The sequence below is a fragment of the Scophthalmus maximus genome, chromosome 3 (genome assembly GCF_022379125.1).
Source record: "Scophthalmus maximus strain ysfricsl-2021 chromosome 3, ASM2237912v1, whole genome shotgun sequence".
In the NCBI taxonomy this organism is placed as follows: domain Eukaryota; kingdom Metazoa; phylum Chordata; class Actinopteri; order Pleuronectiformes; family Scophthalmidae; genus Scophthalmus; species Scophthalmus maximus.
Genome location: NC_061517.1, coordinates 21,629,760 through 21,642,340, shown reverse-complemented (window position 1 = coordinate 21,642,340; position 12,581 = coordinate 21,629,760). Strand labels below are relative to the sequence as shown.

The window sequence follows — 12,581 nt, the reverse complement described above, 5'->3', positions numbered from 1 at the left end:
TTATGCAAAGAACTAACCATCACGTAACTTCTGTTTAGTTAATTTTAATTTGATTTAATATATTAGAATCAAAATATAGTGGTGCAAACTACCACTAATACAAATAAAAAAACCCGTAATTTTTAAGACTTATAATTTCATTAACAAATATTTATTTCAAACGTTGTTCCAGTGTCCGGTTTTAGTTTGTAAACTCCAGGGCTGCATTTTAGTCTGGACAGGCAGAAATGGCTTAGACTCCTGATGGGGTCTTATAAAGCACCATCTATCCTTATCCAGAAGAAAACACATGGCTTCAGGCTCCACTAGTGATGAATGAAACATAGATAACCAATCACAAGATCTCGTTGACCTTGTTGTGTTTTCTAGCAGCTGTTGTGCAGTTAATTTCTTCATTTTACACTGCTATAGCACACGTGTGCACAGTGTTCAGAAATGCTCAGTGTTGGTATGTGGGGAGATTATTTCTGATACTAAAAGTCCTTCAACGCATATAGGACAACATATGTGTAAAATACGACCAAAATCGACTGTTTCTTAAAATAGCGCCTCTACTGGCGACAGGAGGTACGCCACAAATTATCTTGCCTAAGAGCATTGTGGCTGTTTTATCTGATTTACCGACGCATGGTTAATGAACTTGTCAAGGTAAGGGTGGAAGTGAGGATTAAGATGACACGGCAGAAAATCCGCGCCATTACTTCAAATCTAGCCTATCCAATCGCGTCCTGGGGCATTTTGTGCTGCGTCCATTGGTAACGCCTCTTGGAAATCGAAAATGAACCGAGAGGTCCCAGACTAATACGCATTTGAGTATTAGTCTGGCTATGCCAGAATATTCAAATCCTTTGAAATACACAAACTTGAAGGACTTACCTGGTCTACCGCTGACCTCTAGGGGCCGTGTACATAATCGTAATAAGCTGCCTGAAAAACAACACGTGGTCTGATTGAGCACCTTTTTTAACTACACCTTTTTTATGAAGAACATGAATTAGTGTAGATGTAGCCTGTATGTACCTTTATGTGTTGTGAGTGTGCATGGAGGCGGACAATGAGAAGATAAGAAGAGGAGAGAAAAAGGAAGTTATCTCTATAGTGGAGATGGAGAGCAAGTGAACGGATGAGACAAAGACCAATGGAGAGGTGACAGGTGCAGAGGACACAAAGACATTTGGAGATGAGAGGCATCAGAGAGGAAATGGTGAGCAGGGGAAAAATTATAATAGAGGAGGGTTAAGGAGAAGGAAGAGCTTAAGTGAAAGGGAGGACAGAATGAATAGGTTTAAGTGAGATAAAAAAAAATGTTTCCAAGAAATTGGAAAAAAACGAAGGACAAGAAAGATGAGGCAAGAAAAAATGAGCTAAATTTAGCAAGACAACATAATGTGAGGGAGATAGTGGATGGAAGTTAAGAGGGGGAAGGGAGGTGAAGGGAAGAGAGGGAGCAGAACGGGGGAGGAGAGGAGGGGCCGGTGAATTGACGTGACGTCTGTGGGCCGAGAATCAAAGCAACAGCAGGAAGCCTTTGAGCAGCAAGAGCAGCAAAGAGTGTGTTTGTTTGAATGTGGGTGTGTTCGTGTTTGCGTGTATATGTGTGTGCATGTGCATATGTGTAGTCAAGGGTATGGATACATGTCCTGTATGTGTCTGTATAAATCATGAGAGCCGAGGCCTGAGCACGCCCAGGTTGTACTGAAAAGGCCGATTTGCCACTGTCACTTTGTTCTTCCTGCCAAATGATGACAAAAGTCTTCCTTTGACAGACAGAAGCAAATACACACACAGGCACACACACACGCACACACGCGCACACACCAGTCCATATCATTTGGGGACTCGCTGTGATGAGTGTCTCCATGGAAACGGCAACAATTTGGTGTTGGCATGTATAATGACGGTGAGCCCTGCACCTGAGGTGGAGGAGAGGAGCTGAGGGGGGAGGGAAAGAGAAGAGTAAAATCCCAGCAGAGCTCAGGAACAAGAGGACTCCTTGGTGAGACCAAGCACGTGGTCGATGAAATGAAAGCTTCATTTTTAAAATAAGCCCTCTTGCTTTGTAGTTTGGACTCGCTGAGATTGATCCTGCTGGTGTCCACCTTTGTTGGAGCACATACTTAAACACAATTGCAGGAAAATGAACTTTGTCTTGCTGCTTTGCATTTCATGTAGAAGAACAATAATTCAATCCTAAGCCGGTGGTATTTTGCTGCCTTCACATCAAGCCGTATGAAACCTTTTCAAAAATGTTGAAAACCCCCCCCATTATTTAATCATTTATTTATTTTACAGCCCTTTTGCTTTGTAAAATGTGTGAGTTAGCAGAAACAGTGAGACAAAGGAATGGTTGACAAGCGGAAACGTCTGTTTGACTCTTTTACTAATGGATGAGTGATCAAAGAAAAAGCTGATTTGCTGGTTAGTGCTATGAAGATGAGACACTACTGACACATTTCAGTTCTGACACTGTAAACAAACCATGTTTGAAACATGGCATGATAATTAATTTATTTCCGGTATTGCTTTGCATCTTAAACGACATTACCAACTTTTTCTTTCCACATGGGGGCAGCACAACAAACCATAAACACAACTTTGACCTGTTACAAACTTCAGAATTATTGGCAAACAGCTGCCGAGACATCCTGCAGACACGGAACCGCTTAAGCACAGATTTGGATTCACCTTTCTGGTTTGGGGCTCCGTTAAAATCCTGAGGGAGATATCTTGCTCTTCGGCTGCTAAATGCAGCAAAACTTAGTGTAGGCTGCATAGTCTGTATATTTATACACTGAACAAAATTATAAAACGCAACACTTTTGTTGCATCTTGATATGCCACACCTGTGAGGTGGAATGGATTATCTCGGCAAAGGAGAAGTGCTCACTAACACAGATTTGGACAGATTTGTGAACAATATTTGAGAGAAATAAGCCTTTTGTGTCTAAAATCAGTCCTATCCTCTCTTGTTATACTATTATACAGTATATGTCCTCAGACAAAAAGTGAGGAGCAATTTTGTATAAAAATAATGAATAGAGCAGGTTTAAATCTGTATACGGTATGTTCTGACTAACACTTGATAAATTGCAAATATGTCAATCTGTTGCTGTGTTTACCACATACTGGGCTATAACAATCTTCCATATAGAAGGACCATTGTTGTGTGTTTATGACAATCCGCACCTGAGGTGAAATGTGTTTTCCTTTTGGTTGACACACAGAAAGAACTGTGAGTGTAATAAGTTTTATCTTTGAATGTTTCACTTGCTGTCCAGGTACATTTCAGACCTGCATGGATAATACATCCTAACGTTTCGTTGTCCATGTTGCAGGTAATGAGCCGTCGCCGTTGGGCACTGTGGAGAGCTACAACCCAGTGAAGCGGCGCTGGGAGTATGTGGTGCCCATGCCGACTGCACGCTGCTCCTCTGCCCTCCTGCAGACGACCGGCATGCTCTTTGTCATCGGTGGCGTTGCCCAGGGACCCAGTAACGCCGTGGAAGCCCTCTGCTTACAGGAAACGGTGTGACACATGCACGCGCACGGACACACACTCACGCGGGAAGGAACGCAAAGCGGCGCTGATATTCTATTCATGTGTGTGCAGAGACAAAAGAAGTGGATCCACGGAAAACACTTTGAGATACCTTTCTATCTTTATGTCCCCACAACTGGATTCATACACTGGGATATAACATTCAGCAAGCTTTTTTTTCCAAATTGGAGCTGCAGAGACAGTTCCAGACTGAGATGGACGAACACAAGGTTGAGGACATTCAAGCTGACTGCTGTGACTGGCAAAGACAGAAAACTGACGGCTTTTATGCTCTGGGGAAATCAGAGGAAGAGAAAACATGAGCAAAAAGAACAGACACACACACACTAACACACACAAACACACACACACACACACACGTGTCTGAAGAAACAAGACGCCTTTCAACTGTTGCATTTCTGTGAATCAAAGCAGGGTACTTTTCTCGATGTTAAAGGAACATAGGGCCATATCTGTATTTAATCTTTGCAGCGGCGTCGCTCTCCGCTGCTGCTTCAGCACAGCAAGCTCGGACCCCTTTTTTCTATGGCCTGTGACATTCTGGGAATGTGAATGTCTGTTTTGGTTTCTTCTGCTTTGGTGGCGGTGTTGTACGCAGCACTTGTGACTTACAGCGCTGCTAAAAACCGCTGCCACAGTGTCAACATGAGTGTCCCCTGACATGCGTTTCACAACACGAGTGACCAGTGAAACGCCAGCTGATGTTGACCAAATTCACTGTGTTTCCCATATTTGTAGTTGTGGCTGAACTAGTCGTCGCGTCGCTTTGCTGTGCACACATTTCTAACATGAGCACGGCAGCAATCAATCACCGATCTCAAACGGCTCGACGGTTCTTCACACTGTAGGACAGGGATATAGTGGCTCATTGAGTGAACGCAGAGGTAGTCGTACAGTACCTGCTGCACTGAAGCATCCTGACAGATAAGTGATATTCACAATATCAGCTGCCTGAGGTATAATGTTCCCCTCGAGTGTTATGGTTGATAGCAGTTCATTGTATTCTTTACTTGAAATTCAGCGGCCGCATGAAAAGGGAAGACCACCTGCAGTCCATGAAAACTGTGCAGTATTATGGATCAAAGAAAGACATAATAGAAAATGACAAAATCATACTGTATGTGTGGATTAGGGTTCCATTTATTGTGATTATGACTATGTTGATTGTGACCTCATACATTTACAGGCTGCATGCCCCCGTGGCAAAATTATACTTCCTGGTTGCAACCCTAACACTTCCAGGAAATTGAGGATGGATTGGGGATGAGGTTCTATGAAGAAGAGGGAAACCCCTGGCTCATTATTATTATAGTTACTGCCTTTCTGCACAAGTATAGATGGTAAAATTGTCTATTCATCCAGAAAGAAACATCTCTATTTTGTTGTCGAAAATAGGAAATACCTGTTGGCTCAAAAGGAGACTGAAACGTTTGTAGCTCGCTCCCTAAGCTTGAGAAAAAATGGTAGCTGCAGGTAGTTTGCAAAAAGTCAACATTTCAAGGTAGAAACTGCAGGATATTGTGCAGGAAAATCTGCTTCACCTGTGATGTTCCTACCGTTTAGCCTATGAATCACTAATTATGCTTCTTCTGGCCCAAGTTGGAAGAAACAAAGAAATATTTAGTCAGTCAGTGATAGGGAAGTATAAAATGGTGTCATTTACAAATGACAGGTTACTCTTGTAAAAGTTAAAGTATCTTAAATGTGACATTATGCTCATATTCAGGTTCATACTTTTAATTTGGGTCTCCACTTGAAAAGGATTTACATGCTATTGTGTTCAGAAAAGGCATCAGTGTTCTCATACTGCCAATTCCTGCAGCTCCTCTTTTCACCCTCTGTCTAGAACGCCTGCATTTCTAAAACCCCAGTCTGCTCTGATTGGCCAGCTGGCCCAGTCTGTTGTGATTGGCCAACTGCTTTCAATATTTGTAGGAAATTTCACACCCCTTCATCAGAGAAGTGGAGATTCTCAGATTCCAGGCGGGGTTACACCAAAAGAGTCCAACTGTGACAATCATGTCAGAGCCACTTTTCAACTCTGGAGCACATGAGTCTCCGAAAGCAGACTTCAGGGATTCAAGATCCAGTTTGTTCGGCCTGAGTTGAGGCTTTGTGTACAAGAGTTGCCGTGCAGAACCATCTGTGGCAGATTCCGTGACCTGTGGACAGCAGACGAGCCTGCTGCTTCGGCAGTGTTGCCATGTGGCTTGCAGCCTCTCCTGGTCTGTCCCTTTTTATCCGTGCACTTCTTCTGCTGTGGCCTGTTCCTGCCATTCTTGCAGCATGTTTGAATGTCCACATGAATCTACAGCTTTTCCATTCAAAACGGATGTACTGGAACAGTCCATCATCCTTTCCATTACTGCTCGAGCAGATGACGCACTAAAAATGGAACTTTTTACTGAAATTTGCATTAGTCTGAGAGTAATTTACCACATTAATTCACCTATTACCTACTGCCTGGGGAATGCAGGTGATGATATTTGATAAGTAAGTTAATTTTAATTCACCGTGTGTGTGTGTGTGTGTGTGTGTATTTGATGACTAACCGAGGGAAGATACAGTGTGCTACAAAAGGACAGATGGATGTGAGAGCTACAGTGAGGGGGACACAGGGATATTAAAGTGAGATTGGCTAATCGATATGATTGGTCAGTTCACATTAATGATGCGTTTTACTGCTGTAGCACACACACAATGTTGAGCCTCACGCCTTACCTGTGTGATGTGTCATTTAAAGACAGCGCCTAGCTTCTACACGCAAACTATTGTTGAATAAATGTTGCGGGATGATGCTATGCACCATATCACCTTTAATCAGGAAAAAGACATATGTATTCATAAATATACAGATGGGAGAGATAAAAAGGCTGCAGATGAGTTAATGATACAGAGAGGGAGGAGAGAGCTATCTCTGGCCTGCAAAGTAAGCAGTGTTTCTTAGACAAACACACACACACACACACACACACACACACACACACAGTTCCCCACTGCCCCCTCTTGTACTCTTTTTGGTCTGCACCCTGGCAGACCTTGTTAGCAGAGTCAGGAGCTCAGAGGAGATGCCTTATGAGAGTTGGTTATTTCTGGTCCAACATTGTGTACACACACACACGCACGCGCACACGCACGCGCACACGCACGCGCACACGCACACACTCCTGCTTGTACGCAAAGCCAAGCACAGACATTCTGAGTTATATCTGGCCCCCAACCACAAAAGCCTGGAGGGACCACGGAGATCAGTTTCTCTAAACAGCATTGCTGGTAGGGGACTGTGGCCCATCATACAAAACTGATTAGCCTACTTAATGCAGCTCCTGTGTGTGTGTGTGTGTGTGTGTGTGTGTGTGTGTGTGTGTGTGTTGGTGAGAGAGAGAGGTCTTGTTTTACTACACTGCTCAAAAACATTTTGAAAAAAAGGGGCAGTAAGCGATTTTGGAGAAAGCTTGTTTCTCTCTTTGTTGTGGTTGTGATTTTACTGCTCGGGCCAGGCCGCGAAAACCCGCGACCTCGGCAATGTGAGGTCCGACGCACTAACCCATGGGCCAAAACCCCCGGGGTTGCAGCACCACCTGCTCGCACGTCTGTTAAGGTGCCAACGAGGGATGTTTTCAAACTCTCAGTGCTGTGAGGTGCGGTCTGCACCAGTTTCTGGCTTTCAATCGACAGAGCCTGGGCTGAGCCGAACTCCCGATTTCTTTTTTCGCCGCACACGTGGAACCGACAGCTCACGGACGGTGAGGAAATATTCGCATTTTTACAAAACGTGTATTGCTTTAGAATCGCTTACTGCCCCTTTAAGGGAACACTTTAGTCATTCGAATAATTTGTTTGGCAAACGCATATTTATTTTCGTATGACTTGACAATTTCACCCAAAAGCCACCAACTCCTAAGGGAAACTATGTGGCTCTTTAGCTACCAAATGCTCGACGAGGTTCACCTGCTAGTCTCCGACTGTGTCTCATCAGAGGTTGAGAGCGCAGACATTCATTCAAGTAGCCGGTTTGTCACTACAAGGGTATGATCATAATGATTTGGGCATCCTTTAATTTCTTCCTTTCTCTCATAGTAATTGCCAGTAGGGGCCAGAGAGGGGCCTCCATTCATTCAGTTGTTGAGCTGCTTACCACTGAATATGTGTGGATGATTATATATGAATTTCTTTTTTTTAAAATCTCTGTTTTGGTCTCCACCAGATGTACAAAACATGGTATCAGCTTGATGCGTTTTTGACCAGCCAGCAGTCAGCTGCCACTGTAAACAGTGCGGGCCCTGCAACCAAAACAATGAGCTACAAAAGGCTGAAAGGCATAGCTCAGCAGATTTAGTCTGAATTCAGTCTGCAACAACTTTCACATGACACATAGTTCTTTTATGCAATGATACCATAAAAAAGATTCACAAGTGCAGTAACAACGAATCCATAATTTCCTCTGTGTGTCTGTGCTTGTGTTTGTGTTGTGTTTGTCAATTCATGGTTGCCGCCGGCGCATGCTTGTGCAAATTTGGGACACTGCGCCGTCTGTCATTGTGTGAGTCTGGAACGTGTACAAAACAGTCTATATGACACACTGCGGTCCCAAAGGAATTCTGGGACTTCTCCAGCGATAGCTCGCTGTGTCTGGTCGCTTTGGTTCTATTTGTTAGAAGAAGATAAGAACCTTTCTCCGACCCTGCTGCTGTCAGATTGTTTTACAGTGAAGATGGCTCCTCATGAATCGGTTTTTACTGGCTCCCCATGTGACATGTACGTTTCAGGCTGTTTGCTCACTGGAGTCACTATCTTTCTGCTGCTCCTGACAGCAGCCTGGGAAACACAGAGCAGACAAGCAGGATGCTTCAGTGCAGGTAGCCGCTCTTTCAGTAGGCCATCAGCGGAGGATGCCAAAGCATATGTAAATGTGTTCTTACTGGACTAGTTGGAAGCCAAAATGTATTGTGGACCTGCTTCCTACGACATGAGCGTTAACAAACTGAGTCCGAACACTCTGGCGAACCTGAGGCAGGGGCCACTGCAATAAGAGCCCCTAAAACTGGTCCACAGGTGTGTAATGCCCCGCGCTATATAGCAGTGTTGGAAAATGGACACAAAAATGCTCAAGTACACTACATTCTTTTCAGGCACGTTTACATTATCTGAAGCAAACAGAAGTTACGTGCAAATTCCCGCAGAAAAAGTTGCCTTGTGATTCATTACCTCTGGAAACATTTGTCGACGCAGCATGTACTGTGCGCCCTTGTCCCGAGACACATCCAGGGCCCTGTTCTGGTGTGACGGCACGCTGTGTGCCTTGATTCACAAAACGAGGCCCATAGACTCAGGTTCTGACAAAACACCGGGGGCGCGTTCAACGCAGTGCAAAGCCGGGGGCGGAGGATGCTGAATTTACTTCACTCATGAATCCCTCGTAGAACTGTGTCTTATCTTTTGACAGTACAAGAGCCTCCCTGCATTTTTCCTTTCTTTTCTCCAGTGCAGGAAAACATCAACACAGTTCCCTGGGCAACCGGGTCAAAACCTGGTGGCCCCGGGGTAGCATAAATGGGTTCCTCTTTCATTGGTGTATCGAACATCCTCTCTGTTATTGATGAGGTGATCAGGATTAGGTGATACTCGTTTTTTTGTTCTTAACTCTTCATTGTTGTTGTTTTCTGTGGTTTTTTTTTCATCCCTCCAGTTGTTTGTGCTGTTGATTGAGGTTGTGAGATGACAGTGTTGTTGTGTTGTCCAGCTTGGAGCTGGGTTCCTCAAAGTGGTTGTCACTAGTTACTTGTTCTCGCAACGCTTTGCGTTGGCTGATGTTACGGCAAAAATTATTTTCAATAGAAATAGATACATGAATGTGTTTATTTTCACCACGTTGGTCCGACAAGCTGACGGGAGCAAAATTTGTGCAATAACCAGAACAAGGATGTACGGTAAGTCATGACGACAGCTAACATCCGGTTCAATCCCCCAAAAAAAGTGATATTTAGAATGACAAAAAAGTCAACAGAGATATATTTGGAACAAACAAACAAACATGTTTGTATTCCTATTTGAGTGTATGAGTGGTTTATGACTAAATGGATTTCAAATCTCAAATGGCCATGGGCAGAAAGTTTAAAAAAGTACCATTGAATTTTGAAGCAAGAGGCTTCAAATAACCGCCCTCTCGGAGCCTCTCGAGAACCGCGGGTTCTCAAAGCCGTCCATCATCTTCGGTGCCGAGTGTTATTGTGAAACTAATCTGTACATACATCTTGGAGAGACACAAACTCTCTCCCCACCCTCTGCTTCGGATCCCTCTTGTCTGTCGCGTGCTGTCTACCTGCGGTGACTGGCGTGGTAGAAAACCCGGTCTGTGGTCTCAGTGGATCAGTATTGCCGTGCGCTCTTTGCTGTATGTGACAATGTGATTTTGGGAGGTTAACTGAACCTGATGAAATGTTCTGACGGTGATAAGAAGGATGGAAAACTGAACGTCAAGAAGGGAGGACTCGTCTCACTCGGATGATATGTGTGGGGAGGTGTGAGGCAACATGTGCGAAACACTAAAGTCAATATATCTTTGGTTATGTTACAATGCTTTAAGCCTCGTATTTCATCCATAAAATGACGGTGTAAACATTTAATAATGTAACCCCCCGCCATTCAAATAGACACACACAAACCGCGCACACAAACACAGTAAATCAAGGCCATGCAGCACCGACGTCACTGGCCTCACACTTACAGCGACAAGATCCAAATGTGAAAAGAAAGAAATGGTTAAATATGACATAAATACAAAAGCACTTCACACAATGACATACTGTCTGGTTACAAATGCAGCACAGTAGCCGAGATAACTAGACCTCTGTTTCACTCGAATCCAATTAACTGACATTTTGAGAAACTGAAGATCAGTTTCGTTTGGTTTATGTTTGGAATTTTTTCAGATCTGTGTCACGCACGTGCCCGGGCTCTTTAGAAGCGCAATACTCTAGGAGGCTATGAATTTAATCGGTCACATCATAAAAATGTCCTGTGTTGTCAGATTTGATCACAGGTTCAATACCAGTCACATGCATTTCATTTGAAATGAAATAAAACTCATATATACAATTTCAAAATTGCACTAAATAATACACAAATTCACAACCACTACCTCTGAAACGTGGTTGTAACACCATGGACCCCTCAGAGTAAAGTTGAGGATGGAAATCGGCATTTTCCTGACAAACCCGACATGAGAGTTTGACATTTTTGTCAGCATGTGTGAAAAGAGTAAGATGGGAAGTTGGATACCCCTTTATCGTCTCCAGCTAGAACTTGGAAGCGATTACATGGTCTTATTAAATATACTGTTTGTCCGTTTATCTATCCAACTAGTACTTACATTTTCGGCTGTTGCCTGGCAACCTCAGTGTTACACAGTACTTGGGAAAAGTCACAAAAGGCTGGCAGTTGTTTGCTGAGAAATAATCAAGTATACCCTGCTCACAATTACAAGCTACCCGCCTCCTATAGTATTTTTTTCTTTATTTGAAGCGAGTTTTCTCACCTCCTTGCTTTAATCTTCAGGCTCCATGCACAGACACGAGAATGGTGACGATCTTCTTATTCAGCTTCCAGACGCACATTTTCCCACATTGTCAAATTATCCCTGTAATCAACACACAATTTCCTGATTTTGACGGGGGTCCCAGTAGGTCAGCATGTGACATATATCATCGTACAGGGGCAAAGGTCAAGGCAGAGCATCACTCAGCAGCAAACATGATATGCAGCACATTGTGTTGTTGATCAAGCAAGCGTGAGGAGCTTATTCTGCGGCACAGATGGGCAAAGTTATTATGACATAATTCATGCTGCTTGATAATCCCTCTAAAACAAACAGGATTAGGCCGCTGCTTGTTCACAAGAGGAGCTTTTTACCCACTCACACAGACAAAGAGAGTGAAACATAGGGGATATGTCGGCATGGCTTTTGTTATTATGACTTCGTATTGTAATTATAATAGTAATCATAGTAACAAAAGTGGTCGGGTTATTGTTATTGTCACTGTAATAGATTCGTGTGACACTGCAGTGTTTAAAGTGTTGGATGGAAGGCGAAACACAAAGCAGAGCAAAAAAAAAAGTGTATTATCAGACTGTATGAAGGAATCCGGGGCTCGGCCAGACTCAGTCAGAGTAGTAGGATGTTTTGATGTTCACGTGGAAAGGCTGCCTCCGCTCACTGAAGCCTGCCAGTCCCACTGTTACACTAAAAAAAAAACTCATAACAAAGGTTGATGTTTAAAAGTTTTCCTTTCAGGCTGGATTCTGTCAGTCCCATTAGCAGCTATTTACCCTCAGTTAATAACATCATAATGGGAGATTTCTTATAGCTCATTATTCCTTCCTATTAATACAAATACTATCAACATCCTGGAGGGTATATTTGAAAAACCCAAGAGTCTTCTCAACATGTATTCAGATTACATGCTTTGGTCCAAGACGATCCACATCAGATAACTCAATCTCGTGCATTTTTTGTAATATTTTGGAGTATTGTGTGTGTGTGTGTGTGTGTGTGTGTTGCTGTATTCCAGGCTGGCAGGCTTTGGTTTTCAGACCGGGTCGTTGATGTGACTCCAGTGCAGTAGTTCAGTGCCTATACTAAATGTGAGGTAGGGCCTCGACTATGAATCCTGTTCAATAATAAACTATTTTGACTTGCCGTCTGATTCAATATGTCCTGTGTACACCCCCCCCCCCCCCCCCCCCCCCCCCCATCCCCGTCCTCGCTGACCGAGGAAAGCATGAAGAAAGAAAGTGATACCAGGATTCATTTCCCTATACCTAGTTCCATGTCTTTCTCTTAAGAAGTGTATTGGGAGCTGTCGTCAGAAAAATGCCACCCAATTCATAGCAGATGAGGCTGACATCAAAACACTCTTCAAACGCAGCACATGGATGGAGCACTCCAATAAAGATGGGGGGGGGGGGGGGAATCACAATGAGCATCTCTTTCTTCACAGCGGTACTAAAGGGATGTTGGACT

General features: G+C 43.6%; 1 protein-coding gene across 1 annotated transcript in view; it reads left to right on the top strand.

Annotated features, from left to right (window-relative positions):
- Positions 1–12,257, top strand: part of LOC118317281 (kelch domain-containing protein 8B-like) — a 133,820-nt gene extending 121,563 nt beyond the window's left edge. The window contains exon 5 of the mRNA XM_035645842.2: positions 3,336–12,257. Coding sequence (XP_035501735.1) covers positions 3,336–3,532 — 197 coding nt within the window. The 3' untranslated portion in view covers positions 3,533–12,257. The remainder of the gene's footprint in view (positions 1–3,335) is intronic.
- The last annotated feature ends 324 nt before the right edge of the window (positions 12,258–12,581 follow it).